General features: G+C 60.3%; 1 protein-coding gene across 2 annotated transcripts in view; it reads left to right on the top strand.

Annotated features, from left to right (window-relative positions):
* Positions 1–27,226, top strand: part of PTPRN2 (protein tyrosine phosphatase receptor type N2) — an 805,972-nt gene that overhangs the window by 372,265 nt on the left and 406,481 nt on the right. For both annotated transcript variants that reach the window (XM_047850353.1, XM_047850352.1), the window contains one exon: positions 1,043–1,122. In XM_047850353.1, the coding sequence (XP_047706309.1) occupies positions 1,043–1,122 (80 nt within the window). The remainder of the gene's footprint in view (positions 1–1,042; positions 1,123–27,226) is intronic.

The following is a 27,226-nucleotide window of genomic DNA, read 5'->3' as shown; positions in this document are numbered from 1 at the left end:
AACCCACGCACACGGAGGAGGTTCCGTGGTCCGGCCCCCGCACCGAGGGAGGACACTGCAACGTGAGAGCCCATCTGTGGACGGTGGCCGGAGCCTCTGGTGATCAGCAGGAAGGACAGCTCTCCAGCTGCACCCTGACGCCTCTGGGGCCCTGCGAGCCCCTGCCGGGCACAGCGGCGTCCGTGCTGGGGCGGGGAGGGGAGCACCCACCTCCCTGCAGCCTGCACGGCGCCTTCCTCTCTGTGGGACCGGCCCTGCACCTCACACCCTCATTCACCAGACGGATAAGAGATGGGGGGATGCTGTTTTCCGGGAGGGGTCTGGACACCTGAGGCCAGGAGCCTGAGGAGCTAGGACACGGGTTCTGGTGAAAGGGACCCAACCCCTCCTCCCTCCTCCCTTCCCCCCCTCCTCCCTCCTCTTCTCCCCCTCCCCTTTCCTAAGGTCCTCCCTTCTTCTTCCCTCTCCCCTTCAGACGAATAAAATTATTTAAAATGGGATATATTTTTGAAACTGATGTTCAACACAGTATTTAAAAAGCTTTGAAAATTTTAATCATTCCTGTCTGGCAATTCCCTGCTAGTTATTTTTATACTAAATAGTTCTTAATGACTTTGATAAGTTTTTTAAACGGTTCCTGTCAAGAGAAATTTAAAAATACCAGTCTCTTTCCTTTCTGCTTTTGATTCCTACCACTCCTGTGGGAGCCAAATACTAAAATCTGTTTCCACAACAATTTTTCTTCTTCCCTCGCAAGAATATCTGCTTGTTCTTGTTGGTTGGTTGTGGTTGATTTGAATTTTTTATAAGAGCGCTGCCGTGTATGGGTTAGAAAAGCAAAGCCTGTCGACAGAATTCCTGGAATATGGGGACAAAGAGGCACGGCGTCGAGAAACCCGGAGCCTGGCGGAGGTCGCGCGTGGAACAGCAGTGGCTTCGATGCGTGTGTGTCGTCAGCGTGTCCGTGTTTCCCGCGTAGCTGGCGGAGAAGCGACACGCCGTGCAGAGCGGTTCTGAGCTCCTTCTTCCTGGTCTCTTGCAGTGTTGTGGGCCCAGCGGTGACCTTCAGACTGAGCGCCAGTGTCCAGAACCTGACGACGGGAGATGTCGCGCAGGCCGCAGGTAAGGCTGTCTCGACACGACGCACGTGGGCATACGCTCGCCCGGCCCAGGGACGACAGGGTCGGTCGGCACCGCGCCTCATCACCACTGCGCGGCGGGCTGGGCTGCAGGTGCAGGATGCGGACCACACCGCTCGGTCTGAGACAAAGAGCCTGGCGCCCAGGGGAGCAAGGGCCTGGTGTCTGCGGCGGCCCCCGCGTGGACAGAGCAAGTGCCATTTTGCTTTGAGGTTTTCCGCGTTGTCCCAGGTGAGAAGCACACGCCGGCCGTGCTTCTGTCTGTCCCGGACCAAGACAGTGCAGGATGAAGGGTTCGAAGAGAAACAGAGAACTCTGTTCTAGCTTTGCTTCTAGGGCCCTGGGGATTCCTGCTCACCTGCCTTGAGACCTAGCAAGCGATCTCGGCGTGTGGTGGCCGTTTGCCGCGGGACGGGCCTCGGCAGGGCTCCGTCTGGCGGGGTCAGCGGTCGGTCTTCTCTGGTTTGGTGGCTGCCGGATTTTACTCGTAGGTCCTGGTGCCCTTAGTAGTCCTTTTTGCGGAAGTAATGATTTCAGTGGCCAGTAATTTTTGGTGAAGGGAGAGCTCCTTGCCAAGTTGTACTCTGCTCCAGAGACCCAGCCAATTTCGACCGCGTGGAGAGCCCAACGCCCCGGGCTTCGCTTCCGTGTCCTGGGTCGCTGTGAGGCCCCTGTGAGGTGTCTCGGCAGGCAGTAAAGTGTCATTCCCAGCAGAGCGGCTTGATGCGGCCCCAGGGAAAGAAGCCGGCAGCTTTCGCTCCAAATGCCCTGCCCCCTGAAAGGGAGGGGATCCCGCGTCAGTGGCTGTGGCCCTCGTGGCCGCAGGCCCCTCCTTCCCTCCGGCATCCATCCTCGCGTCTCCGCGGCAGAGATGGTCAGACGAAGTTAGGACCCGGTCAGCGACTGTGGGTTTTTTACGCAGAATCATTAACGGTTGTCCCACAGGTGGCCGCTCATCCCAGTGCTGGGAAGCAATGCTTTCCCAGTCGGATTTGCTGGGACTTCAGGGCACAGTAACGAATGGTATAAAATGGAAGGAGGTCTTTGCAGCTTTTACAGTCATGGCATCTACTCCCTGGAGGTGGCCTTTCATTTCTTTTATTGCTTTCTGGGGAAACTGGGGTTGCTTACTGAAATCTAGTTTGCTGGTCATTTTAAATGTGTTCGTGTCCCGTACTGAAATGCTAGATCCCGGCGGGAATCGCACACCGGGTGTATGTTTGAGAGCCATGGCAGTGACTTTCTGAAGTCTTGAATCTGCTCGGGTATCCCGGTGCGCCTGCCGGACTTATGGGACTGCTGGGGCCGTGCAAGCTGAGGGTTTCTTGTGCACGTGCAAGAGGTTCCACGCGCGCTTTCGAAGAATTAGTTCTCTTGTGTTGTACATAATTTTATCATGTTACGCACGTACCTGCTGCTATATGGGAAAAAGGTTAAGAAAAACAGCTTGGTGACCATCAGGACTCTGGGGTTTGGCAGTGGATGTACCAAGGGCACGACTGGCACCAAGGTCCCGTCCCCGAGGAGGAGAAGTGAGCTCTCTGAGCACTAGACTCCCTCGCGTGTTAACAAGGACAGGAAGTTTGTGCGGTCTCTTGTTTTAGAAGGCGATGGGGAGCCCTTGCTGCAAGCGACTGATCGGCCCTGTCGGGCGGACCTGCGTCAGGCGGGCTGGCGGCCCCCGGCACCCTGCAGACCAGAGCCTGCCGCGGGGATCGCTGCCTGCGGACACAGTGACTGCTTGCGTGTGCTCCCCTCGGGGGCTCAGTGGCACGACGCTGCAGGCATCTTATGAGGGGGGAAGCCCCCCCGGTGGTGGGACTGAAAGGGAACTTATTTGGCTGATTTCGCACAAAGTGATACGAAACGTAAGGAACAGGCACGTAGTTCCCACGACAAATGTCCTTGCTGTGCGTCCTGACTGATGAGCGCAGCTGGTTTTCTGAGTCCAGATTCAGCTCCCGGTGTGAGGGGACCCTCTCCTGGACTTTCTGCCCCACTTATGAACCCGAATGGGTGGGTGACAGGACGCGGGAGCGCGCGGTGTGAGCGAGCGAGGAGAGGACGCGGGTCCCGCGTGATCAGGTGCTTCCGCGTTGCGGAGCACGTGGAAACCGCTGGTGCTGGTGTGTAGCCGGCGCACGGCGGATCCAGGCGCAGAGCTCGCTGACCCGACGGCTGAGCACGCTGCGGTGAGCGGCAGTTAGTCACCGCTGTTCCCTCTGGCCGGGTCGTCTGATCCAGCAGAGAAACCCTTCGTTGCCCCTCACATCCCTTATTCTCAAGTAGTGTGTTTCTAGTCGATGTTTGCGTTTCTTGTGTCGGAGAAGACGTGGGTAAGTGACCTTTGCCTCCCGCTCTGCGGCACCGCCCACCTCATGACCCCCGGGCTCCCGTCACCTCCTGCCGGGGGTCACCTCGCGGGCTGTCCCCGTGGCAGGCCGTGGACCTCCGGTGCCGGGCTCCTGCTCGGCGGCGTGTTCGATTCCCTCGCCGACCGCGTGGCTGGCGGTCGGCCGTCCGTGGCAGAGTCTCCCCGGGACCCGGAAACGCTGGGCTGCCTGTGGGGTGGGTGGCCCTCGGGGCTGGTGGGGTGCGGTAAGGGCCGTGCACGTCAGCAGGAAGCACCGTTTGGCGGCCCCGGGAGCAAGTGCCTGACGGCTGCGGCTTCCAGAAGGTTCGGACGGGTGAGAGGAAGGGAAGGGCGCTGGCCCCATCGCTCCGTTCTAAACAGCCAGGTAATCGCTTCTGGCATCTTGACAAGTGTCTGCCGGAGTGGAGGGCGGTGCTGTCAGCGTGGCGGAGCCGTGCTAATCGGCCCAGCTGGAGAAGACTCCCGGAGCCGCGTTTCCGTAATTAGAAGTTGTGAAGGCCAGTTCTCCTCACGGCTTCACCCTGGGTGTGAATGAGTCAGTGCTACGAAGGGGTTTCGTGTGTCCTGATTTGCAGGGTTACCCGTGTAGAAATACATGAGCGGTGCTCAGGGAGGGGTTAGGGACGGGGGTTAGGCCAAATACTAGAGACCGTACTGCTCGATATGCACGGCTGGACAAAGGGAGCCGATGCATTACCGGCACCATTTGCGGGAGGAACAGGTTCTCCCTCGTGGAGGGGCGAGTGGGTGCCGCCCGGTTCGCTCCAGGAGGCGTTTGGCCTCCTTTGGCTGTTGACGGCATCAGTCACTCTCTGTGCCCCCGGGGTGCCCGGTCGTTCTGGTCTGCTTTCTGCCGTTTGCCGGGCTGGCCCAGGCTCCCTGCCTCCCGTTGGGTACGGACGGGACCGGGAGCCCACCGCCTCGCCACCTGCTGCTTCTGGAAGGGCCCGGGCCACGCCCACCAGGCGAGCCTCTCCTCTGCTCTGACAGCCTGTGGGAAATACCAGGCGGGGCCCCTCCTGGGTGGGATCACGGTCTGTGTGCCTTCCTACCTGCCCCACAGGCAACGTGTGACACGGGGGTCTCGTGTGGAGCCCAGCGCGTGGAATTCGTGCTCTGTCCCATTGTATAGACCCCTCAGCGTGGGGCGGACACGGGCTCGCAGAGGAGCGGAGTCCCGTCCAGGGGTGGGGGCTGAGGTGGGGTTCCCAGCTCGTGTGTGCCGTGTCACCCGCAAGCTGTGGGACTGTGGGAAAGTCCAGGAAGATGGGGCACGGCCCTGGCTTCGTGGGTCCTGTGAAGGTCAAACGGGGTGCCCTGCGAGCTGAAATTTCAGTAGGTCGATTATTGCTGACCTTCCGTTCCCGCCACGGGTCCGGGAGTCACAGCGGCTGCTTCTGTAACGTGAGGGTGATGCGCGAGCACAGTCACGATAGCGGATGGATAAGCGCTTCGTCGGGGCTGACCCACGCGTGCTGTGTGCAGCCGGGTCACTTCTACGAGCCCAGCCCTCTCCCCACAGCTCCGCGTGCTCCCCCAGATGACCGGCCCTCAGATCTGAATCTGGATCTGGTTCCGGGGGAACCCACGGGGGGTGGGACTTCAGTGTCTGCTTCTTGTAGGCCAAGGAGCCACTGGCATGACATGACCCGAAACGCCTACCAGGGTCCGTCTGCCCGGCCTGCCGACTGTGGTGGCGGGCACAAGGGGAGGGAGGTAATGGAACCGGGAGGCCGTTGCTGGTCTGAGGTGACGCTGGCGTGGAAAGGGCGACGACGGGGGCCCAGACGCCCAGGGTCTGGACACGGTTTGCAGATTTAATGGACTCGGGCAGGGGGCTGGATGTGGGGTGAGGGAAGGAGAGGTGGAGGGTGGCCCAAGCACCTGGTGGCGGGCGTCCCGGGTGGGGCAAGGCGCCCCTGGAATTAGACGTCCCGATGCGGGCGGGTGGCTATTTGCCTGTGGCCTGGGCAGGATTCGGGCACCGGCACGGCGTTTCTCTTTGCTGCCTCCGCCGCTCCGTGCCCACCGCCCCAGCGGTTCTGAGAGGGCACACGGGGAGCTCCGCGCGTACAGGGATGTGAGCAGTGGCGGGCGTGAGGGACTCTGCGAAGACGGCCTCTGCCGGCCCCTTCACTGCTGTGCTGAGCATGAGCGTCCGAGCCCCGGTCCTCCCCGTGTCCATTTCTAGTCATGCGTGCTCTCTCTATAGGTGGATGAGCCTCCGGTGTTCTGTCAGCATCTTAGCACAGAAACGTGTCCAGACAGGAGGAGCACGGCCCACACCTGTGCGAGGGGACCAGGGAAGGTGCCGGGGGACCCCTCACCGTGTGCACCTCGTGGCCACGGCTCACAGACACGCACCCCGTGCGGGCGAGCCAGCACCCCTTTCCAGCAGTTTCCGTCAGCCACAGCACCGCCTGAGGGTCCGGAGCAGCCAGCTGTCTCGAAGGGGGAACACGGGTGTCTGTTACAAACCCCCTTCCTGCGAGTTCTTTCACAAACCGTGGTCCCCGTGGCCTCTGGACGGCCACGTGATTTCTAGTCCAGGTCGGCCTGTCATTCGTGGTGGGCCCAGTGCACCCGCATGGCTTTCTCGTGATGGCTCCTGTCCCGGCTGCTCCCTGGGCTCGGACAGCCCTTAGCGCCTGTCCCTCAGGGGCTCGTGGGGGGCAGGCTGGGAGGGCGCCTTCCCGCTGGGCAGCCCTCCCTAGCAGCCCACGAACACACCCAGGTCTTAGGCCTTGGAGGCGCCCCCGTGTCACGCTCCGGGAGGTTCTCTGAGGCCCAGTGTTTGAAGAACTCTTGCACAACAGGTGTGTGACAGGCTGGCCCCGCCACAGCCCTTCGCACCCATTGGCCCGCGGCAGCAGAGCAGGGTGGCTGAGATGGGCAGGCTGGCCGTCACCTGGCCGGCCGTCCCCAGGGCAGGTCCTGCAGAGTCTGGGACTCAGGAGAGGACCTCTCACTGGAAGGACAGAGGATCAGGAAGGTGTCAGAGCCCAGAGCTGTGTGGGGCGGGGCAGAAATGGGCCCCGGCATTTGGGGCCAGCAGGAGTCTATCTGGCACTTGGGCAAGAAGCCCCTAGATGGCCGTGTGCAGGTTTGTCATTGACCGATCCTGCTGCTCAGAACCCCAGCCGAGGTCGGCTCTGTGTCCTTACGGCCCGTTTCCTGTCCATCAGCCGTGTTTTCCGCCTGCCAGGGCTCCTTGAAAATGAGCCTGGTGACTGACGCGGCAAGGCTGGTTCCCCCGCCCGTCTGGCCCTGTGGTCCTTGTCCGTGGGAGGCACACGGTGACGTGCGTCAGGCACCTGCTCCACCAGCGGTCAAGGACAGCACCCCTCGGGCAGCCGGCCAACCCACCAGCAGAGCGGGCAGGGGTCAGCTGGACGGCGTGAGGCGACCAGTGATGCTCAGAGCGATGCGGCTTCCCTGCTCGGCACCTGTTTCTCCAGCGTGGGTGTGTCGGCTGCCGTGGATCGCCCCACGAGAGGTGAACGGGCCAGAGCCGGTTCCGTTTCCCACGCTCCATCTGGATGTCCGCCGTGCTGCCCCGTGGCGCTGGAGGCTGGCAGAGGAGAGCCTCGAAGGACAGGGGGTGGGTTCGGAGCCAGAGTCCAAGTCCCGATTCTACTTTCCTGTGTTGAGACTGTGGACGGCTCATTGGGTCTCGTCGAGCCCTGGGTTCCCTCCTTGTCAGGTACAGGCCTGGTGATTATGCTCCGTGGGCTTGCTTTAGCATCAAACAAGGTAGGACGCATTTGGTGGGAGAGGAGATTTAAATTCCAAGGGCCGTGGGGGTTGTTAGCTGCCATTGCTCACCTCGGACGGCTGTTGTGTTTGGGATCAGAAAGACACTGGGCCACTGCATCACGACGCAGCCTCCTTCAGTGAAGGTCTCAGGTGGCCCAGGAGCTGACAGGTGTCGTGGGGTTGAAGGGTAACAACATACCGTGTGTAAGAATGTGGAAGCCTCGTGGCCTGGTGCACGTGGCTCGTGGTTCGTGGCTGTGTGTAAGAATGTGGAAGCCTCGTGGCCTAGTGCACGTGGCTCGTGGTTCGTGGCTGTGTGTAAGAGTGTGGAAGCCTCGTGGCCTGGTGCACGTGGCTCGTGGTTCGTGGCTGTGTGTAAGAGTGTGGAAGCCTCGTGGCCTGGTGCACGTGGCTCGTGGTTCGTGGCTGTGTGTAAGAGTGTGGAAGCCTCGTGGCCTGGTGCACGTGGCTCGTGGTTCGTGGCTGTGTGTAAGAATGTGGAAGCCTCGTGGCCTGGTGAGACCCCCGGGTTGTACACGGAGACACGAGAGCTGGGACCTTCCCACGGTGGGGTGGCAGGTGCGTGGGTGGCGTCGCTGTCTGGGCATCTCCACAGAGGCGAGCCGGCACACGGCTGAGATGCTGGCGATGGGTGGCACCAGGGAAGCCGGGCTGCGGGTGGCGGCCGGAGGCATCAGCACGTCACGGGAAGGAGGCTCGGGAAGGAAGGCGCTCTGCGCTCCGGCACCTTGGCCTGGAGCCCACACGCGGGGCGCGGTGATGCCTCTTAAACGTGAAGGGTTTGTGCTCGCACGGCATTTTCTCACGACGGCCAAGCACGAAGAGGCAAATTCCACGTGGAAAGTCTTCCACAAAAGCACTGACACGGTTCCCGCCGGGGTGTAAACTGGTACGTTCAGAAGCCCCACCAGCCTCGCTACAGCACCGGCATCCCCGGCTCAGCCAAAACCGTTCATGACGGAGCTGATGGCTGCCCTGCTTTAACGGTGGTGACGGGGGTGAGCCTTAGTGTCTGAAGGGTCCCAGTTACGGGCATTTGTCTGGTTTTATGAGTCTTCTCTGAACCTAGCCGACCCCACCAACAGCTGCTTTCCTGTGTGTGCCGTGTGACTTCCGACGGGAGGGCTGGGAACAGAGATGCCGTCTGCCGGGCTTGTGACGGCCGTGGGGGCCCCGGGCAGAACAGAGCGGCACAGGGACAGTGAGGAAAGCAGCACACGGTGCCTCCCCATTCCACCCGGAGACCTGCCTTCCCGCACTCCTGCTTCTCAGCATTGTCGGCCCGGTGCTCTCCCCTCTCCCTGCAGAGCCCTGCCGGGACCCCTGGCCGCACCCCTGCAGCCCAGTCTGCCTCCCCCGTCTCGTCTTCAAGCCCACGTCCTGGATCTTCTCTGGCTATTCGGGAAGAGGTTAGAGGGCAGTGCGGTCGGCTCCTTGGAGCTTTCACCCCCCAGCACCCGCCTGTCCCTGCCCCCTGCCCTGTGCCCCTGCCTCGCCGCTTCCCCAGAGTTGGCCAGCCACGGCCCGCGGCCACACAGGCCTTCTGGCCCTCAATGCCATCACCGTTCGTACCTTGTCAGTGGCTGCCAAGCCTGACGTGCTTACCGTGGCTTTTTACGGAGAACATTGGCTGACCCCAAAGGTCCGGGACAGTGGTTCTCAAAGCACGATCCCCAGGGCAACACTGCCAGCGTGGCTGGGAACTTGTTAACAAATCACCCCTGCGCTCTGGCGTGGGGCCCAGCTGCCAGGGTGAGACCCGCCCGCCAGGCGTGGCTGGTGGCAGTGACGTTTGGGAGCCCCTGACCGCTCTGTCCTTGAAGATAGAGCCAGGTTGTCCCCGTCTTTAGACCCCACCACTGAACTTGGTGCCTTGCCCGTGGCAGGAGCTCAATCAGCGTTTGGGTTTGATACGAACAACGAACGTGAAGCAAAAAGAACTGTGAGGCGTTTGAAATACGTTTCCCCTGTTTCATGAGACGCCCTGAATGCAGGAGTCTTCTCTGAAAAGCGTGTCTATGGCATTTTCATTTGCGTGGAGATAAGACTTCACCCTGACTCTACCCCACACCCCTGGGAATACGCCCCCTGCCGCCCCTGCCGCGGCCACCAGCCTCCGCAGCAGCCCGCTTTTCTGTGCGGTGCTCAGAGAGCAATTCCAGGAAAAGAGGAAAAGTGCGTCCTGTCTCCCTCCAACTTAGGATCCTGTCTAGGACAACGACTGCTCGCCCCGTGACGCTCGAGCGTGTGCTGAGCAAGGACAGCCTCGGATCCAAGGTTCTGCTGCTCGCTGGCCGGCACTCAGCTTCCGCTGCGGGCCCCGCCGTCGCCAGCCTGCCCCAGGGGTCTGCTCGGTCCCGAACCATGTCTGGACGGGCAGGCGCCTCCAGGAGGGGCGGCCACGCGAGGCTGGGACAACTCAAGGGACCTGCGGCCTAAAGTAAGGTGAACCCGCACATCTTCCCAAGAGAAGACGCCCAGTGCTGGAGAGGCGAGAGATGTGTGAAGGCGCCCCCACAGGGAGAAGCCCTACATCGGGTTCCGGCCCCCCGACGCCCCCCACCCCCACCCCCGAGTGGGGATGGAGCCTCCAGTAGAGGCTTCTCTCCATCCTGGAGCCAGGAACCCGGCCCCTTGTGGAAGAGAGCTTGAAGAGAGTCTGTGTTCGATCCCAGACCTTTCTGCTCACCTGACTGCTGGCCAGACAGGCGGTTCTCAGAGAGGGGAAACGGAAGCACAACTCGGTGTCAGAAGGGACTTTGGGCACATAAGTAACCTGGGGCCCCACGGTGAGACATCGGGGCATAGAGCAGGCTTTTCCCAGGAAACTGTTATACCTGCTGTTCCACACGTTATACCTGCTGTTCCGTGCATTATACCTGCTGTTCTGTTCCGTGTGTTATACTTGCTGTTCCACGTGTTATAGCTGCTGTTCTGTGCATTATAACTGCTATTCCACGCGTTGCACCTGCTGTTCCACGCATTCACCATATTCTCTCTCTTGAGGAGCATGTTCAAGGGGCGAATCTCCTGTGATTTTCTTAGTCCGAAGGAGTACAGAGGGACAGTAACATTCTCATGCTCCAGGGTAATTTCTATTCTAAATGTGCAACTTATCATCATTTAATAGAAGTCAGATTTCTTTTATCTGTAATTAAATCTACAGTGTGTTAGTTTTTGGAGGCCCTTGTGGACTTTTGACTTTATTCTAAATGCACGAGTCACAGAGTTCCCGGCATCAGTGTGGGGAATGGTTCCACTTCCTATACGCTCTCTGTGGAAATGTGAGAGCACCCTTGACATGGCTCATGGGCTGTGCGGTGGCCGTAACCCTCCCTCCGGCCCCCGGCACAGCCCGGTCTGGCTCTCGTCCTGGCCGGCCCCACGGCTGTCCGCCTCCGTGCCTCTTCCGTGCTTACCTGAGACGCGCCCTTCGCTTTCGGGCAGCTGGTGCTGGAGGCCCACATGCCGAGGGCCGGTTCGCGTCGTCCCCGCAGACTCTCCGAGGTGGCCTCCGTCCGCGCCAGTCCTCGGTAGGCCTATGCGGGGCTCCGCTGGGACCTCGTGCCCTCGGTTCCACGACGAAGACATGTGTTCAGGGAGGACACGGCTGATTCGGATGCTCCTCTGAGCCTCTCGGCCGGAAAACCCCGTCCTGGCTTCCGGGGCCCGAGGCCAGGACAAAGGTTGGTGCCCCGTGGAGCTGTTAGGACCTCCTGTGCTCCCCTCTTCACCCCTACGCCGCGGGCCCCCTTGTTCGTGTCTCCCACCCAGAGGACGTGTTAGGTGGTGTCGTTCGCGTCACGCCGTGTCCCGCGTCCCGCGTCCCGTGTCCCGTCGCATCACGTCACGTGGTTTTGTGCCACACCGTGTTGTCTCGCATCACGTGTCCTTCTCAACGCCCGCTCTTTGCCAGGCTGAGTCTGCGTCCCGAATCCCTCAGAAGCAGGAGGTGCACGGTGGCTGCTCTGTGCCGCCGTCCGGACTCCGTGCCCCCCGCCGTCCCAGGGACGCCAGACAACCTGACGTGCGTGTGACGCGGGCGTGTGTACGTGGGGCGGGTGGACGCCCTGCCGACGACGCTCGGGGGACGGTGTGATCGAGCCGGCGGTCCACCTGCTCGTCAGGAGAGGCGACCGTTGCGTTCCTGCCCCTACAAGCAGCACGTCCCCAGTGGACGACCTTCGGGAAGCCACTCAGATCGAGAACTTCAGGTTACAGAGAAGAAGACGGGGACACTGAAAAAGTACAGGGTTGTTCCAGGAGAGGTGGAACCATTGGCATCCTTCCGATGCAGCGGGTCGGTGGCTCTCTCCGTGTACACAACTCTGGGCAGATGCCGCTCTCTCTGTGTAGACAGCTCTCTCTGTGTAGACAGCTCTCTCTGTGTAGATAGCACTCTCTCTGTGTAGACAGCTCTCTGTGTAGACGGCTCTCTCTCTGCGTGGACAGCTCTCTCTCTCTCTGTAGACAGAACTCTCTGTGCAGACAGCACTCTGTCTATGTAGACAGCTCTCTCCCTGTGTAGACAGCTGTCTCTCTGTGTGGACAGCACTCTCTCAAATGCTTTGCAGACAGAAGTGTGGTAGTTGTCCGTCCCGGGATGGTCCTGGAAGCAGCAGTGAACGTGAGTTGCTCATCCTGTCCCCAGGTCCTCTCGAACCTCCAGACCACCTCCGGAAGGTGCTGTCTCCTTCCTCTCCCGGAGCACGGGGGTGCGGGACGGCACGCCTGCCTCGGGGGCACCTGTCCTGAGCAGGAGCGCGCACTGCACACACCGTCCTCTTTAGTTCCGCATGTGCCCCTCGCCCTGTGTGTGTGTGGGGGGGGATGTCGGGAGGGGTGAGAACCCCAACCACCGGACGGCTGCTGGGCTCAGGCACTCTTGGGGTGCAGGGAGCGTGGGGAGGCTTGACAGGCGTAGGCTGGCACCTGCTGCTTGTCCCCAAGCCCCCGGAGGCTGGAGGCAGAGGCCCTTTGTTTGTGGTCCCGCGGCTCCCCCAGCCTGCGGCCACAATTCCTCTCCGGGACCTTGTCGTCCCACTGAGGAACCTGCTTTACCGGCAGCCGCCCCAGAGGCTCCACCCTCTCCAGGCTAGTTTGGGTTGAGCGAGGTTAAAGCCAGTTCGCTCTGTGTACCTGGCTATTTTCTAGTGGACTGTGCAGAATTAGCCCCGTGTTCTTGCCTGCTTGTTCCGTAGGAGGGTTCACACTGTCCCTGGAGGCGGGGGCCTGTTTGCCTCCGGCCAGCGTGCACGGATGTTTGTAGGGCCGCCGTCACAGGGAGATGTGGCCCGTCAGTGGGCCAGAAGCAGGATAGAACCTGAGAAAATGCAGATCGCGGGCTCCGAGACACAGCGGCTGCTCCCAAGGGCCCCGTGCGCCACGCTCCATGGGGAGGTGGACTGTGGCCCACAGGAGTCCACGCAGACTGTTCCTGAGCACCCACTGAGGCCGGCTAGTGGAGAACGGCGGGTAGAGCAGGGTCGGGTTTGCATGTAACGCCCCGAAGGGTCTGCCCAGCGTCTCCTCCTGAACAGAGCAGTGAGTATGCATGTGTGGGGATGTGTGTGCAGGTGTATGTGGTGTGTAAGTGCCTGTAGTAATGTGTGCAGGCATGTGTGTGTGCAGTTGGGTGCTATGTATATGCACATGCTATGTGTATATGTGTGGTGTGTGATATGTGTAGGTGTGCAGGTGTGCAAGTGTGTGGTGTGTGTGTGTGACATTGTAAGTGTGTGTAGCTGTGTACCTGTGTGTGATATGTGTGAGCGTGCAGGTGTGTGGCGTGTGTGAGCGAGTCCGTGTGCATGACATGCATAAGTGTGCAGGTGCCAGAGTGCATAGGTGTGCACATGCATGTGATATGTGCGGAGGATGTGGGTGTGCAGGTGTGTGATATGTGTAGGTGTGCAGGTGCGTGCAGGTGTATACGCGTGTGGTGTGTGTCTGTCCGAGGTCACACGACAGCCCCTCTATAGGTAGGTGGGTGGGATGGGTTTTACTGTCACGACCTGGGGTCCGCCCGTGTGGCATCTCCGGGAACCCCACCTTCCCGTGTGACAGGGGGCGGCTCCCCTCCCTCCAAGGGCGAGGCTGCCCCCGCGCTCGCTCCTGTGCTGGGCTCGTTCCTGGAAGCTGGTGCGGGGCCCGCACGTCCACGGCTCGGCCAGGGGCTGGAGCTCGGCGAGCACCGGCTTCCTCGGGGAAAGAGGTGGGACGGTGCTGTGTGTTTCCGAGCCCAGTGCAGCCTCACGAGTGCCACAGCCTGGTTTTCTGGCACTTTCTTTGGTCGAAAAAGCGGTGTCGGCCTCTTCCCCGCGAGCAGCCAGGACTGCGTGATCCGTTGTCCACACTCAAGAGTGGCTCCCGTGACTTCTGACTCTGACACCTCAACAGATTAACAGCCTTCCCACCCGGACTCCGTACGGGGCCGCCCCCGCCCTGCACTGGGCGCTGGTAAGGAGGGAGCCCTTGTGACCACGCGCGGTGGCTCGTAACACGGCCACCTCCCTCCTCCACTGCCTCTGGGTCCACGGCCACACGGTGTTGGAAACGCCCCAGACGTGGTCTCCTGAGTGTTCACACTATGGCACTGGCAGCCACGGAGCGGTCTGCTCTCTCCTCTGAGTGGCTTTGGCCTGGAGAGGATTTGCTTCACGGCCACCCCTCTGCTGGGCATTCCCACGTGGCGCCGCCATGGGACATGCGGCGGCAGCTGGTGGACGGGAGACTTGGCCCGAATGGGAGCCGTGGCAGAGGCAGGCTGGGAGTGGCTCTTGTCGACCGCGTGGAGAGCTGTTCTTGGCTTCCTCCGCGTGGGCGTAGCCCCCGCCTTGTTCCCCAGTGTCCTGGCCGCTCGCGCGTCAGTAATGGCAGAGGTGGGTGCACGTCTGTAAATGGAGCCACTGGCCCGGTTTGATCCTTTAATTTGGGACGCGGCTGTGATCAGGCTGGGCGACAGGGATGGCGGCCCTGTCTCGGAGCTGAAGAGAGCTCCGGTCGGTTCATCCCATGGAGGCTGAGCAGTCCCCTGCTGGTGTCGGGAACATCACGTCGACAGCGAGCCAGGAAGCAGCGTGGCTTGTAAACCCCGAGGCCGAGAGCACCGTGTGGCCGACACGCCTTCCCTTCTCCACGAGGCGGACGCAGCCTTTCATGCTGTTTGTCATTCACCGTGTCAGGAACGTCCCCGAGCCCCGCGCTCAGATGCGGGTGAGGCCGGTGCCCGTTGTGGGTAGGAAGCAGCCCCGAATACACGTCCGGGTACCAGCCTGTGTCTGGAGGCAGGGCCTCTGTGATGTCATCAGGCTAAGAGGAGGCCACGCTGGCTGGGGTGGGTGCCCCGTGAGGACAGAGACGTGGGGGGTCGGCAGAGCAGGGCAAGGCCGGCCGGCAGACACCAGACACGGGGAGGACCCTCTGCTGGAGCCCGCGCTCACGCACCCGGGTTCTGGAGTCCGGCCTCTGGAGCCGGGACGGTGCGCGTCCGCCGTGTGGAGCCGTGCCGGCTGCAGTGCTGGTCGAGACGTTCACGGGGCACCACCGCCACTTTCTAGAGCCGCACAGTCCATGTAAGCCAGTGACATAAGGCCGCCCGAAGCGCCGTTAGCCCGCGGCCCGGGGTGCGTCCCGTCAACCGCCCCGCGTTGGCCCAGTGGTTGTCCACGAGGCGCGGGGGCCGGCGGCGCAGGAGGGGGAGACGGCGACGGGGCTTCGGGATGAAGGCTTTCTGCTTAGAGCAGGCACCGCGGCCGAGGAGCCCGTTTGGGTTCGGACGAGGCCGGCGGGCCCGGGGAGCCTCAGGCCGTGCTCGGGACTCACCGAAGACCCGCCAGTTTGCCCAGGGCCGCTCTGATGCCGGCCATTCTCAGCCCTGGGGTTCACGACTGTCAGTTACAGCAGCGCTCACGGGCACGTGTGACTCGGCAGCGACCCACGTGGGCAGGAACTCTTGCCCCGCGTCGCACACTCAGAGGCACCGCGCCTGGGCCGGCCGGGCGTCATTCTCGGGCAGCAGGACTGGGACGGGGCGCCGCGCCCAGCTGCTGCAGCCCAGGGGACTGCCATGTGCAGTTAGCTTCCTTATCCTGCCCTATTTCTAGCATCATCCTGCACAAAAGTCTGGAGAAAGAAAAAGGGGTGAACCCCGTGGCTGGCTGCTCCGTGTCGAGCAGGGAGCCTGCCCCAGTTACCACACGTGGGATGAGCAGGAAAACCGTCCCGGTCATCTGTGTCTTGTGGCCTGGCGTGACGCAGGCGATGGGACGCGTGCGAGTCGCACGAAGAGGGAGGCCAGAGCCGGCCTGTGATCTCGGCAAGTGACAGCCGCTCTGGGCTGTGGGGTGAGTGGGAAGCCTGCCACCTGGAGGTGTGAGAAGTGAGCCAACGAGGAGGTAGGGGCCTCGGCGTGAAGCCTAACAACAGTGAGAACGTGGAACCCCGGCCGTGGTCACCCTCCCTGTCCTCCTGGGCCCCACCCGGCCCTGCAGCAAATGTTTACTGAGCTCCCGCTTGGGGCAGATGCTGCGTGAGCTGTAGGGAACCTGCCCTCGTGGGGCTCAGTGTCAGGGAAGGGACAGTCTGTGGACGAGAAGGAGGTGCGCACGCACGTCTGATGACACAGCGGCGCGTGAATACGAGGAGGGCGGGGCGGGCCTGGATCCAGACGGGAGAGGTCGCACGCACTGCCCGCGTCTGCCCACATCACAGAGACCTCGCACGCGGGGAGGGGCTCACGCACTCAGGCCCAGCCAGCTGCACCCGCAGTGTGGCTGAGGGAGAAGGAGAGGAGGACTGTGACCATTTCTTGTTTTTATCCTCAGTTAGCAGTTGGGATTGCAAACGTTGGGGGGGGGGGGGGCGTGCGGTGGCTCCTGGGCCCACGGGCACCGTCGGGACAGGATGGGAGGGGACGGGATGGGAGGGGACGGACCGGCTGAGCCCACGGCCATGCTGCCGCAGAGGGAAGTCCCATGGAGGCTGCAGCCTGTCGGGCCACTGCGATCGTCCGCGGCTTGTGTTTCTGCGGTTTACAATCTTTAGGGACACGTCACGGCAGACAAGGGTGCACTTACTGCCTGTTGAGGACCGTGGTTTGGCAAAGGCTTCTAATCCCCGAGTCTTTCGGAGACACGCTCTTTCTGACTTTCGTGTGCGTCGGGCAAGTGTCCCGTGGCTTCACTCAGGGAGACAGTGGCCTGTGAATAATTACAGGAGCAGCTCCACGGTGATGCAGAGGGTGTGAACAGAGCGACCACGGCCGGCTGAGTTCTCAATTCTGTTGAATTGGTTGGGCAGGCACACCGGAAGGGCTCTTCGAGGTAGAAATGAGGCGGACAGGGCTCAACCAAGGGAAGTAAATGTCGCTGGAAGAGTCAGAGAGCAGAAGTCTGTCTGGCAGAGCCCTTGTGCTGTACTTAGTTTTGGGAGAACTGATCTGAGACTCGGCTCCTGAGGGTTAGTTGTAAATGTCCCCCAGCTGATCGCCGTGACCCTTAAGAGGGTTTTGACGGCCGGCCCAGCCCTGGGCACAGGGCAAAAGTGACTCCTACCCAGAGTGACTCCTACCAAGTGGTTTTTCCAAGACCTCTGTGCGGCTCACGGGGGAGGACGGAACAAGTGCCTGTTCCCGGTGACCCTGCGAGGTCCTGCCGACGAGGCAGGCTGGCCCCGGCTGGCCCCGTCATGGTGAGACAGACATCGCGCCATGGCACGCACAAGTGCTGGCTGTTAGGCCGTGACGGCCGTATGTACAGAGCGTCTGTCAGGGACAGAGATCCACCCGAGTCCGGTGGAGGGTCACACTCCTCCTGGTTGCCATCAGCGGTTTGAAGGAGCTGATGTCAGCTGTGAGAGGGAGGCCGGCGGTCCAGCCGGGGCGGGTGTGGGCGAGCGTCGCGGCTGTATGGGGGTGAGGGAGGGCCGGGCTGGCGGGGGCCGTCCAGCCCCAGAGCAAAAGCAGACGGGGGCGGAGAAACCAGGGAGAAGTGAGCCTTGAACCAGGGAGAGGTGCTGGCATGCGGGACTTAGAGCAGCAAACACAAGCGGGAGGTGACACGGGCGGGATTCGGTGATGGATGGGAGGGAGGACAGGGCAGCGAGGGAAACGTGAGGGACGAACGGCTGCCAGACCCCAGCTTCGTCAACGCGGAGTCCAGGAAGCAAAGATGCACCCATCGCGGGCGGAGAGGGGACAGGGCCGCGGTATCCACAGAAGGGACAGAGGTTGTGGAGCCTGGTGCCTCCAGGTGGACACAGCAGATGGTCCGGGAGGTGCGGAGCCCAGCCCCCGGCCTGGCCTGATCTGGAGCCTCTCCCCCCAGCCATGTGAAGGCGTGCTGAACGTTCGAGGGATGGATCCCACATCCTGGAAAACACCGTTAGCCTCTGGACCGCGCTCACCAGCCAATGAAGGTCTGGTTGTGTTTGCGCCATCCCTCCCTTCCGTCACCTCCCTGGAGTGGGTGACGCGGTCCCTCGGGCGGCCCCATTTCCGAGCTGGCACCTGCCTAGGGGAGACCCGGCAGGGACGCCCGCGAGCAACTGCCACGTCGACCCTCACGGCCACCCCGCCCCACAGGGGCGCTCACGGCCAGCCGAATCGGAAAGGAGTCTCACAGGGCTCCACGCGCTCTGGGGTCTCTGTGAACCCCCCTCAGCAGGCTGCAGCTCTACCCAGGTGAGTGGGGGGGGGCCTGTGTGCAGCTTTCTGGAACATGCCTGTTACGTTTGAGTGCTTTTCTCTTCGACGTTAAACAGATTTAATCCCTTTAACACTTAACAATAAGACACACTGAGAACACTTGTTTTCCATTTTGTCATAATACTCATCCCTCTGAAGAACCCCCCGGATCTGGTGTCAGAGCCACAGTCGGTCTTGGACATGTTTCCTTTCCTCTGTTTTAAATGATGCGTTTTCGCCTTTTCTGTACCATTTCCACCCTGACTGAACGGCTGAGATTCCACAGCACAGCTGCACAGAGAGGAGACGCAGAGGCCTCGCCGTCCCCGTGCCGCAAGTGAACCGTGGACGTGGCTGACACGGCCCCGCTGATCCCGGTGGCACTCGTCTCTCAGCTGCTCGCGGGCACCGGCCCGGCGTGAGCTTCTCCAGAGCCTGCTTGGGATTAAGCCTGTTTAACGGCCTGGTGCTCCTGAGATTTCTTCACAGGGAGCACACGTCTCCCCTGCCATGAACCCCTTTCTGGGTTCGTTTAAGGGACATCACTTTCACTGAGCTCGCTGGTGGTTGAGAGGGTGTCGCTCCCCGTGAGACGATGACAAAGGAGTGGAGCTGTTTGGAACAGGAGGCGCGTCACTTAGGGCGCCGAGGAGCACTATGGGTAGGGTCAGCCGGAGCCCAGGGTTGTGGGGGGCGGGGGGGACAGTGAGGCCGGCGGGCGCCTGGAACCGGCAGATGGAAAGGTGCAGGCAGAGCCCCAGAGGCGGGTGCGTCTCAGACCTTCTCCACCCACGCCCTCTGTCCTGGCTGGCGGCAGCCTGGGGTAGTGTGGCCTCGAGGAGACGTGGTGGCTGACCGTCAGCCAGCCGTGCTCCTGTGGCTCTCCAGGAGGCCCCCGCGTGCAGCAAAGGAGTGACAGTGCTCACCCCGTGATGACAGAGACCCAGCGCGTCCCACAGGAGGTGTGTCCTGTGGTGAATGGCCGAACCAGACTTCCTATCGCTCGTTACTTAAAAAATTTCCCCCAAATCACCCACAGAACCCATGGTCACTGCTTTTAGAGGAATCCGGTGAGGCTCTCCATCAACATTCACAACCCAGCTTTCATCCTTGGGATCTCGCTCCCTTCTGAAAAGAATGTCAGGAACCGGCGAACAAGTGGATAGGACATCAAAGGAGATCACTTATGATAAGAAAATGTTATGCATAATAAACATTAGCACATGTTTAGCAAAAAAAATTTCCTCTCGTAGAAGTCATTCCCATGTTAATTTAATCCTGCTGTCTAAGATAATATAATCTCTTTGAAACAGTCTCGACTCCAGTGCCCAGGGACCTCTCCTGGATCAGAGGCCGAATTTCCATCACCTGATGAGCTCATCTGATGCGACAGCCTTGGATGCAGACGGGGAGCCTCCTGTCAATAGCTTTTCGTCAGAGACAAAGGGAGGCGAATGTCCATATTCATCCCCTCCCCTCACGCATGAGGCACAGCAGCTCTCGGTTTTCCTCGGTCTCTACCTGGTCATCACCGCAAATTTCAACTTCAGCTTTTGTGTCTCGAGCTGGCTGTGCCTGCAGAGCTGTTTACGGACGCCTGGCGGCCTTGTCTATCTGTTTGAGTTCAGCGTGTTTTGACATGTAAATTTACATGAGGCATATTTAATCAGTCACAATGATATGCTAATTGGATTCATCTGGGAACTGAATAAAACGCACATTTGAAGAAAAATGGAGTGCACTTATTACCAGCTGAGACACTTTGTAATCAGGACTGTGCATCATCGAAACGCAGAAAGATAAAGAGGCCAGGTACTTGGTAGGGCAACATGAGGGCCCTGATTCAGGTGAGCTTTTCCAGCTTCCCAGACGCGCGCGCGCGCACACACACACGCACGCACGCGCACGGCTCTCCCCGTGAGTCGCTCCTGCAACGGGCCTGTCGTTGTTCTCCTCGGTGCTGACACGCGAGAACCTCTGGGGCACCTCGGGGGCCTGGGCGGCTCAGTCGGCTGAGCGGCCGACTTCGGCTCAGGTCATGATCTCGCGGTCCGTGGGTTCGAGCCCCGCGTCGGGCTCTGTGCTGACGGCTCGGAGCCTGGAGCCTGCTTGGGATCCTCCGTCTCCCTTTGTCTCCACCCTTTCCTCACTCGTTCTCCCCTGCTTTCTCAAAATAACAAATAAACATTTTTTAAAAAAAGAACTCACAGAGCACCTCACACCAGACCAGTTGGTAAATCCATTATGGGTGTGTGAGCATGTGTGAGCGTGTGCAAGCATGTGAGCACAAGTGAGCATGTATGTGAGCGTTCATAAGTGTGTATGTGAGTGGGTAAGTGTGCAAGCACATGTGAATGCAGCCATGTGCAAGTGTGAGCATGGATGTGAACATGAGTGTGTACATCAGTGGTTATAAGTTTGTGAACGAGTATATGCAAACGTGTGAGCATGTTCGAGTGTGCAACATGTGTAAGTGCATGAGAGCCTGGTGTGTGCATGCAAGCATGTGAGAGTGCAGGTATGTGTGAGTGTGAGCGTGGTGTGAATGCATATGGATGAGTGTACAGAGGTGTATGCGAGTGTGTGCCAGTGTGGAGGTGTGCTAAGGTGTGTGAGCATGTGTGCGGGCATGTTTGAGTGTGCAAGCACTGTGTGTGGCTCTGCAGGCATTGAGAGTGCAGGCGTGAGTGTGAGCATGGTGTGATTGTGTTTGAGTGTGTGTAGGAGTGTGAGCGTGTGTGTGAGCACAATCAAATGTGCATATGTGTGTGAGTGTGCAAACCCACGCCTCACCTTCATCCCTGGAGTCAGAAACCAGTGAAGGGAAGTGAGTGCCCCAGGGCATCTGGACCCGTGGCACGGCTCCGGGAGCACCCGCCGGTGGGGGCACAGCGTCTGTGGGTTCTTTACCTCCTGTCATTACACACCTGCTCGCCAGTGTCGGGCACGTGGCACGGGCAGTGTGCCTTCTATGTCTGGTGTGCAGGGGGGTGGACTTTTGGAAATCCAGTGGGCTTCTCTGCACGAAGCCGCGGGTGTGAGCGGTGGGTCTCGTGCAGCTTCGCGGAGACAGGGTTGGCCAGCCTCCGACATTGCTGGTGTCTTCCTGTGTGCGCTGAGAGGCTCAGGGATGGATGCACTTCTCTCCCTGGTAGGCGGTCACGTGGGGAGCGGGGAACGAGAGCGGCAAGACCGTGGGAGAGAGAGGACCTTGACGGGTCCTACCAGTCCTGCCCTCGGGGGGGCGGTGCGGCGGTCACAGGGCACCTGATGGCAGGGCCACCTGCGCCTGAGGAAAGCCAGGAGCCCAGGCGCAGAGCGCGTGGCCCGTGGGTCTTGGATAAGCCTGGAGACAGGCGTCAGGAGTTCTCTCGTGACTGTACCTGGTGCACAGACCCACACGTGTCTGTGAATGACCAGAGGTGGCCGGCTTGAGGCGGGTGTCACGTCGACCTGAGCTCATCTCTGCTGGGCAGGCTGGAGTTCACGGAGCTGAGGAGGCGTTAGAGAAAATCGCGTCCACAAGTACTTACGACGCATGACTTAGTAGAGGTTTTGTTCTATAAATTATGGCTTTCTTTGATCTTAAGAGAATACAGAAATAAAAGCACAGTTGTTTTCAAAACAAACAACCCATGAAAGTGTGCACTCATTGAATGGTTGTGCTCCTTCCAAAGTAATTCTGTCGACCGTGTTTGAAACAGCAACCTTTCTCAGGCCATTTAAGTAGTTTGGCTTGAACGGATCTTTGCAGAAATTTGCTGGTTTTGTGAGTCGGGGCGCTCACTGCTCTGCATGTGTTTTATTTTTGGCCCAATGAGACGGGATGGTTAACAGTGGTGCCTGGACCACTTTCCTCTGCTTTAGCTCCCCCTGGCACCAAAGGTAACCGCATGGTGATTACTGAGCACCGAGAGTCTCCCAGGCAGCGATCTTCGACGTGTGCAGAGGGGTCAGCCCCGAGCTGTGCAGTGGGTGCCCTGAAGTGGGCCGAGCTCCCCAGGGAGCTGCAGGGCCGGCGGAAGGTCCAGGCGAGTCTAGAGGAGCAAGTGAGGAGACGGGGCAGGAGAAGACAGGGTGACGGCGGCTTCCGCCGAGAGTGGTCCGGAGTCGTCAGCAAAGGCAGCATGGACGTCCACCACTGGGGAGACGGGAGATGGCGGACGGTGGCCGGAGGGGCCAGGCAGACGGTGAGGCGGGGCAGCTCCACTCCTCTGGAGGAGGGGAGGCCTTTCGACGGGAGGCGGGTTCGCTGGTGGGACCCGAGCCCTGGAAACGGAGGTGTGAGCAGTGCCGTGGCTCCGGAGACCCGAGTTTCGACATTCACTTCCTCCTCCAGCCATTGGTAGCATGGTGACGAGGACATGACCCCCAATTCGTGCTGTGCCCCGAGAAATGGAGGAGCCATCGCCCGGCCACATTGAAGTCCAGGAACTCAGCCTCAGCGGGATGGGGGTGCCAGTGGCGGCGGGGATGTGGCACTTATGTCACAGTGAAGTGACGCTTGCGTCACTGCGGTGTGACCACTGTGCCTAAAACTGAACCATTCGGGTCTGCAGAGCCCAGTCACACTGCCTTGCCATTGGGAGAACTTTATTCTGAGAAAACAGCCGCTCACACCCGTGGCTTTGTCCAGAGGAAGGTGGCACGTGTGGCCTGAGAGGAGACTATTCTGATGCCACAGAGCTGGAAAGGTACCATGTCCCCCAGCTTTCTGTTAGGGATGCACACAAACAGGAGTGTCAAAAGAACGGTACCTAACCGTACGCATGTGTGTATGTGTGCTTGTGTACCTGTGTGTATGCGTCCACGTGACCGCGTGTGCGTGCACGCTTGTGTACATACGTGTGACCGTGTGTGTGCACACATGTCCATAAACGTGAGCATGTGTGTCTGTGCCTAGGAACAAGTGTGCGCACATGTGTGTAGGCCTGCATGTGTGTGCCCACGTACATGTGCGTACACATGCTCATGGTGTTATATTCTCTAGATACACGTTTCGAGAAGAAAACGCCCTCACGAGAAACGTGTACACACCACCTTGGCTGCCCTCCGTGGCCGCCTGTTTTCTCTGTCCCTGTCACTGCCCAGTCCTGGCATCCGCTCATAGGTGACAAGGGTCTGCCTCACCGGGGTCCTGTCTGTGCACAGCACCTCCACTCTGGGTCGCCCTGCACAGCCCCAGCCTGTCTTTCTGAGATGCCACTAGGGTCAAGAACCTCTGAGTCCCTCTGCTCCTGAGCCTTGGCTCCCTCCGTCCCCAGGCACCAGTTATGCCCTCCCTCGCCACCTGGTGCCCACACATGGGATGCTGCCAGCCCTTCTCTGAGGTCTGGGATGACGCCTCAGCCCTTTCTTGGAGTTACTGCAATATGTTCTGGACATTGCCATGTGTGTCCCTCATTTCCTCCTGGATCAAAGGCCCTCTGGGAGGGAGAGGAGACTAACCACTTGGCTTGCGCTGCTAACAAACGTGGTGCCGGGGCTCCCGCTCAGGCCCGTCTGGCTCCGGTGGCCATGATGCTCCATGGTAGGCCCTGTCTTCAGGGATTGCGTTCCTCTGCGTGTTCCTCGGAGGAGGCGTCCGAGCGTGCAAGGTGCACTGTGAATGGGGTAGGCGCGCAACAAACACTGGGGACGGGCGAATTCACGTGAGGCAGGAATGGACCTGGAGGCTCCGTGCAGCTGGGGGACAGCAGACCTCCCCTCCGTGTCAGCGACTCACCTCCCTTGTTAGTCGTCCGCCTATCTGCCCCCTACTGATCTGGAAGGATTAAGGTTAAATTAAAACTGAACACGTGATAGATTTAGACAGACTTCTTGGCAAGCTGGTGCCAAGCTGGTGCTGCGGGCTAACACACTAGGAGCGGGGAGAGGGCTCAGCTCGTATGTGACAGCAGAAATGCACTCCCCCGTTCCCCAGGTGTCGACTTAGGAAGTGTGCTCTGAGACACAGGAGCATCTCGACATGTGCTCCCTGTGCCGGCGCTCCGGCCCCTCCTGAGGTGTGGGCCGTGCTCCCTCGGCGTGGACCGTGCTCCCTGTGTGTGAGCCATGCTCCCTCTGTGCCTGTGCTCTGGCCCCTTCCGAGCTGTGTGTCGTGCTCCCTCTGCGTGGGCCGTGCTCCCTCTGCACCCGTGTCTGGCCCCTCCCTCTGTGTGGGCCGTACTCCCTCTGTGTGGGCCGTGCTCCCTGTGTGTAGGCTGTGCTCCCTCTGTGCCGGTGCTCTGGCCCCTCCCTCTGTGTGGGCCGTGCTCCCTGCGTATGGGCCGTGCTCCCTCTGTGCCGGTGCTCTGGCCCCTCCCTCTGTGTGGGCCGTGCTCCCTCTGCATGGGCTGTGCTTCCTGTGTGTGGGCCGTGCTCCCTCTGTGCCCATGTTCTGGCCCCTCCCAAGATGTGGGCCGTGCTCCCTCTGCGTGGGCCGTGCTCCCTGCGTATGGGCCGTGCTCCCTCTGTGCCGGTGCTCTGGCCCCTCCCTCTGTGTGGGCCGTGCTCCCTCTGCATGGGCTGTGCTCCCTGTGTGTGGGCCGTGCTCCCTCTGTGCCCGTGTTCTGGCCCCTCCCGAGCTGTGGGTCATGCTCCCTCTGTGTGGGCCATGCTCCCTCTGTGCCGGTGCTCTAGCCCCTCCCTCTGCGTGGGCCGTGCTCCCTCTGCGTGGGCCGTGCTCCCTCTGCGCCCGTGCTCTGCCCCTCCCGAGGGGTGGGCCGTGATGCTGCATTCTCACTGAGCGTCTGCTGTTGAGAATGGGCTGCATCGGGAGCTCAAAGGTCAACTCTAGGTCAAAGGTCAACTGCAGGTACCTGAGGGGCAGTGTGTTGGGAAAGACTGCGCTGGCAAGTCCAGGATTTTGCATTTTGCTCCTGGGTCTGTCCCTAACCAGCAGTGCAACTATTAGCGAGCTTCTTGTTCTCCTGATTCCTCAGGCTCGAAATGATACGACGGGAAGATTTTACTGCCCAGTCTCTCACATCTGTCCCCTGAACTCAAAGACCCCTAGACACGCTGGCCATGGCCCTCGAGCTGCCTGCACACCCCCCGTCTCTCCTCTGCTGTCCCCTCTGCTTCTCGTATGTGATCACTGACGTGAGGACTGAAGACGCAGGCCGGGGCCAGGCTGCGGGAGCCTGTTGCTTCAAGGGGCACAGAGCTGGATGGTCAGGGTCTTTACCCCCGAGAACGAATCACGGGAAATACGATGAACGTAAACATCTGTCCCATTTACTTTTTCTAATAAAAAAAGTCCCTCTCAGAGCGACCGGCTTTCTGTACCCATCACTGCCTTTGCCAAAAGCAAACTCTGATGCTGCACGTTATATACGAATGTTTTCCAAACAGCCCTCGATGGTTTTCAGCCGAGTCAGATGCCAGGTGTTCAGCTGCACTGTAGCTGGTGTGGTTTTGACAGCCACCCCTGGCCAGCCCCCTGGCCAGCCCCCTGGCCAGTTCCCTCGTCAGTCCCCTGGCCAATTTAGCAGGCGATCCACACGCGGGAGCTCAGCGTGGTTTTAACGATAGCACCTTGTTTGTCTGTGTTACAGGGAACGTTACTTAACAATAACCCAACAGTGATTACCGCTGTAAAACTCAGGCGTGTTTTACTGCGAGGTAAAATAGTGTTTTACTCAGCATTTTGGGCCACGTTCATCGTTCAGGATCTTTCCCGGCTATAGTGTTCCTCACGGTGGCTTCCAAGTGCTCCTCTGGAGGCAGCCGGCTGGCCCTGGGACACCGGCCCCCCACCCAGCACTCCTTCACGATGGGGCCGCTTCTGCTGGTGCATGCGCAGGGAAAGGCCCCTGCTCTGAGCCCCGCGGAGCTGGCACCCAGAGACCCTCCTTCCCAGCACGATGCCTTCTCCCCTGCGGTGTTCCCAGGGGGCCCGTCTGTGCTCCACCTGTGGTGGCTGTCCTCCCAAGGCCCTGGCGGGTGTCCCTTCTTTGGGACTGCAGATAGTTTAGAGCCGGCCCCAAGTATTCCCTGTTCAGTAGGAACAAGGACATGGGTGGGAATGTTGCTTTTTTGTGTCTGATTCCTGCAGAGGTGAGGCGTCTGCAGGGATGGAGGGGTGTGAGTCCGACACAGATGAACTAGCGGAAAAGATCGCCCCTTTCTGCTATCGACGGTTCCCTCCTCAGCCCCTCGCCACGGCGCCACGTGGCAATTCTCTCCTGTCACCTGTTACTCACCGAAGGCTGCCAGGGAATCATGTAACTCAGATAAAGTTACTTTAAATTTCCCGATCTTGAGCATCCCACAGGGTTGCTTTGAGAGTTAATTTTATGAAAATAGTGGTGCCACGATGTACTATGAACACGTGAGATGTGCTGCAGGTGCCCAGCGGGTCCCTGCCTGCAGTGCTCTGACCGTGTTCTTCCCTCTCCGTGCCGTGTGCCCCCGCCGTGTCCAGGACCGTGGGCTGCGTGGGTTAGGGGACCCGTGGGTGTTCCGAGTGAGCGACAGTAGGGTCATCCTGCAGGTTTTATGTACCGGTGACACCCTGACCCAGTGACGCGGGCTCACCCCTGCCCATCTGCCAGCAGTGCCCATCCGCCTCCTGGGACGCGGGCTTTCCAAGGCGGTCGTGGGGCCTTCTGGAATCGTCCCCAGTTGCAGGAAGGCTTGCTGGCTCGGGTGCCGTCGGATCTAGGGCAGTTTCGTGGGCAGGTTGGTAAATGTCACGTTCTGCTGCCTGGCAACCGGTCTCTGCTGCGGGTGGCCCAGGAGGCGAGGTCACACCCTTCTTCCCTGGGCTGTGTGTGCCACCCAGACGCTGCCTGTCCTGCGTGGAGTTTGCTGCGGGCGACATGGTTTTGCCGATGAGCGTTTTTGTTGGAAAACTCAGCAACCCTTTAATTTAGGTGACAAGGGTGAAAGTTCTGGTCATGTCCCCAGGCCAAGTGTAGCTGCTCACGTTAGGCGGGACACGTTTGCACCTGGGACCCCCTGAATCAACAAGGAGGAATCTCGTTAGTAAAGATCACAGTCTGGTCTGCACAGGGTATTAGTGCCTTGCATTTGTTCACACGGGTCAGAGGAGAGGTTCCCCCTCACACAGCGTGTGATCTTAGCCCCCTGGGGCCTTGAATTTAACTCTCCTCCTGTCTTCCGTTTCCCTTGACTGCTATAGGATGGCCAGACGATTTGCGTGCCTTCCAGAAACTTCACGGATGTATATGTATTTGTGTGTGTGTAGACATATGGAACTGACAAGTGAGCACAGTGGCGGGATTTCCTTTCAGTGATGATGTCCGA

Source organism: Prionailurus viverrinus, chromosome A2 (assembly GCF_022837055.1).
Source record: "Prionailurus viverrinus isolate Anna chromosome A2, UM_Priviv_1.0, whole genome shotgun sequence".
Taxonomy (NCBI): Eukaryota; Metazoa; Chordata; class Mammalia; order Carnivora; family Felidae; genus Prionailurus; species Prionailurus viverrinus.
The sequence above is the reverse complement of the archived record's forward strand: the minus strand, read 5'-3'. Positions and strand labels throughout refer to the sequence as shown.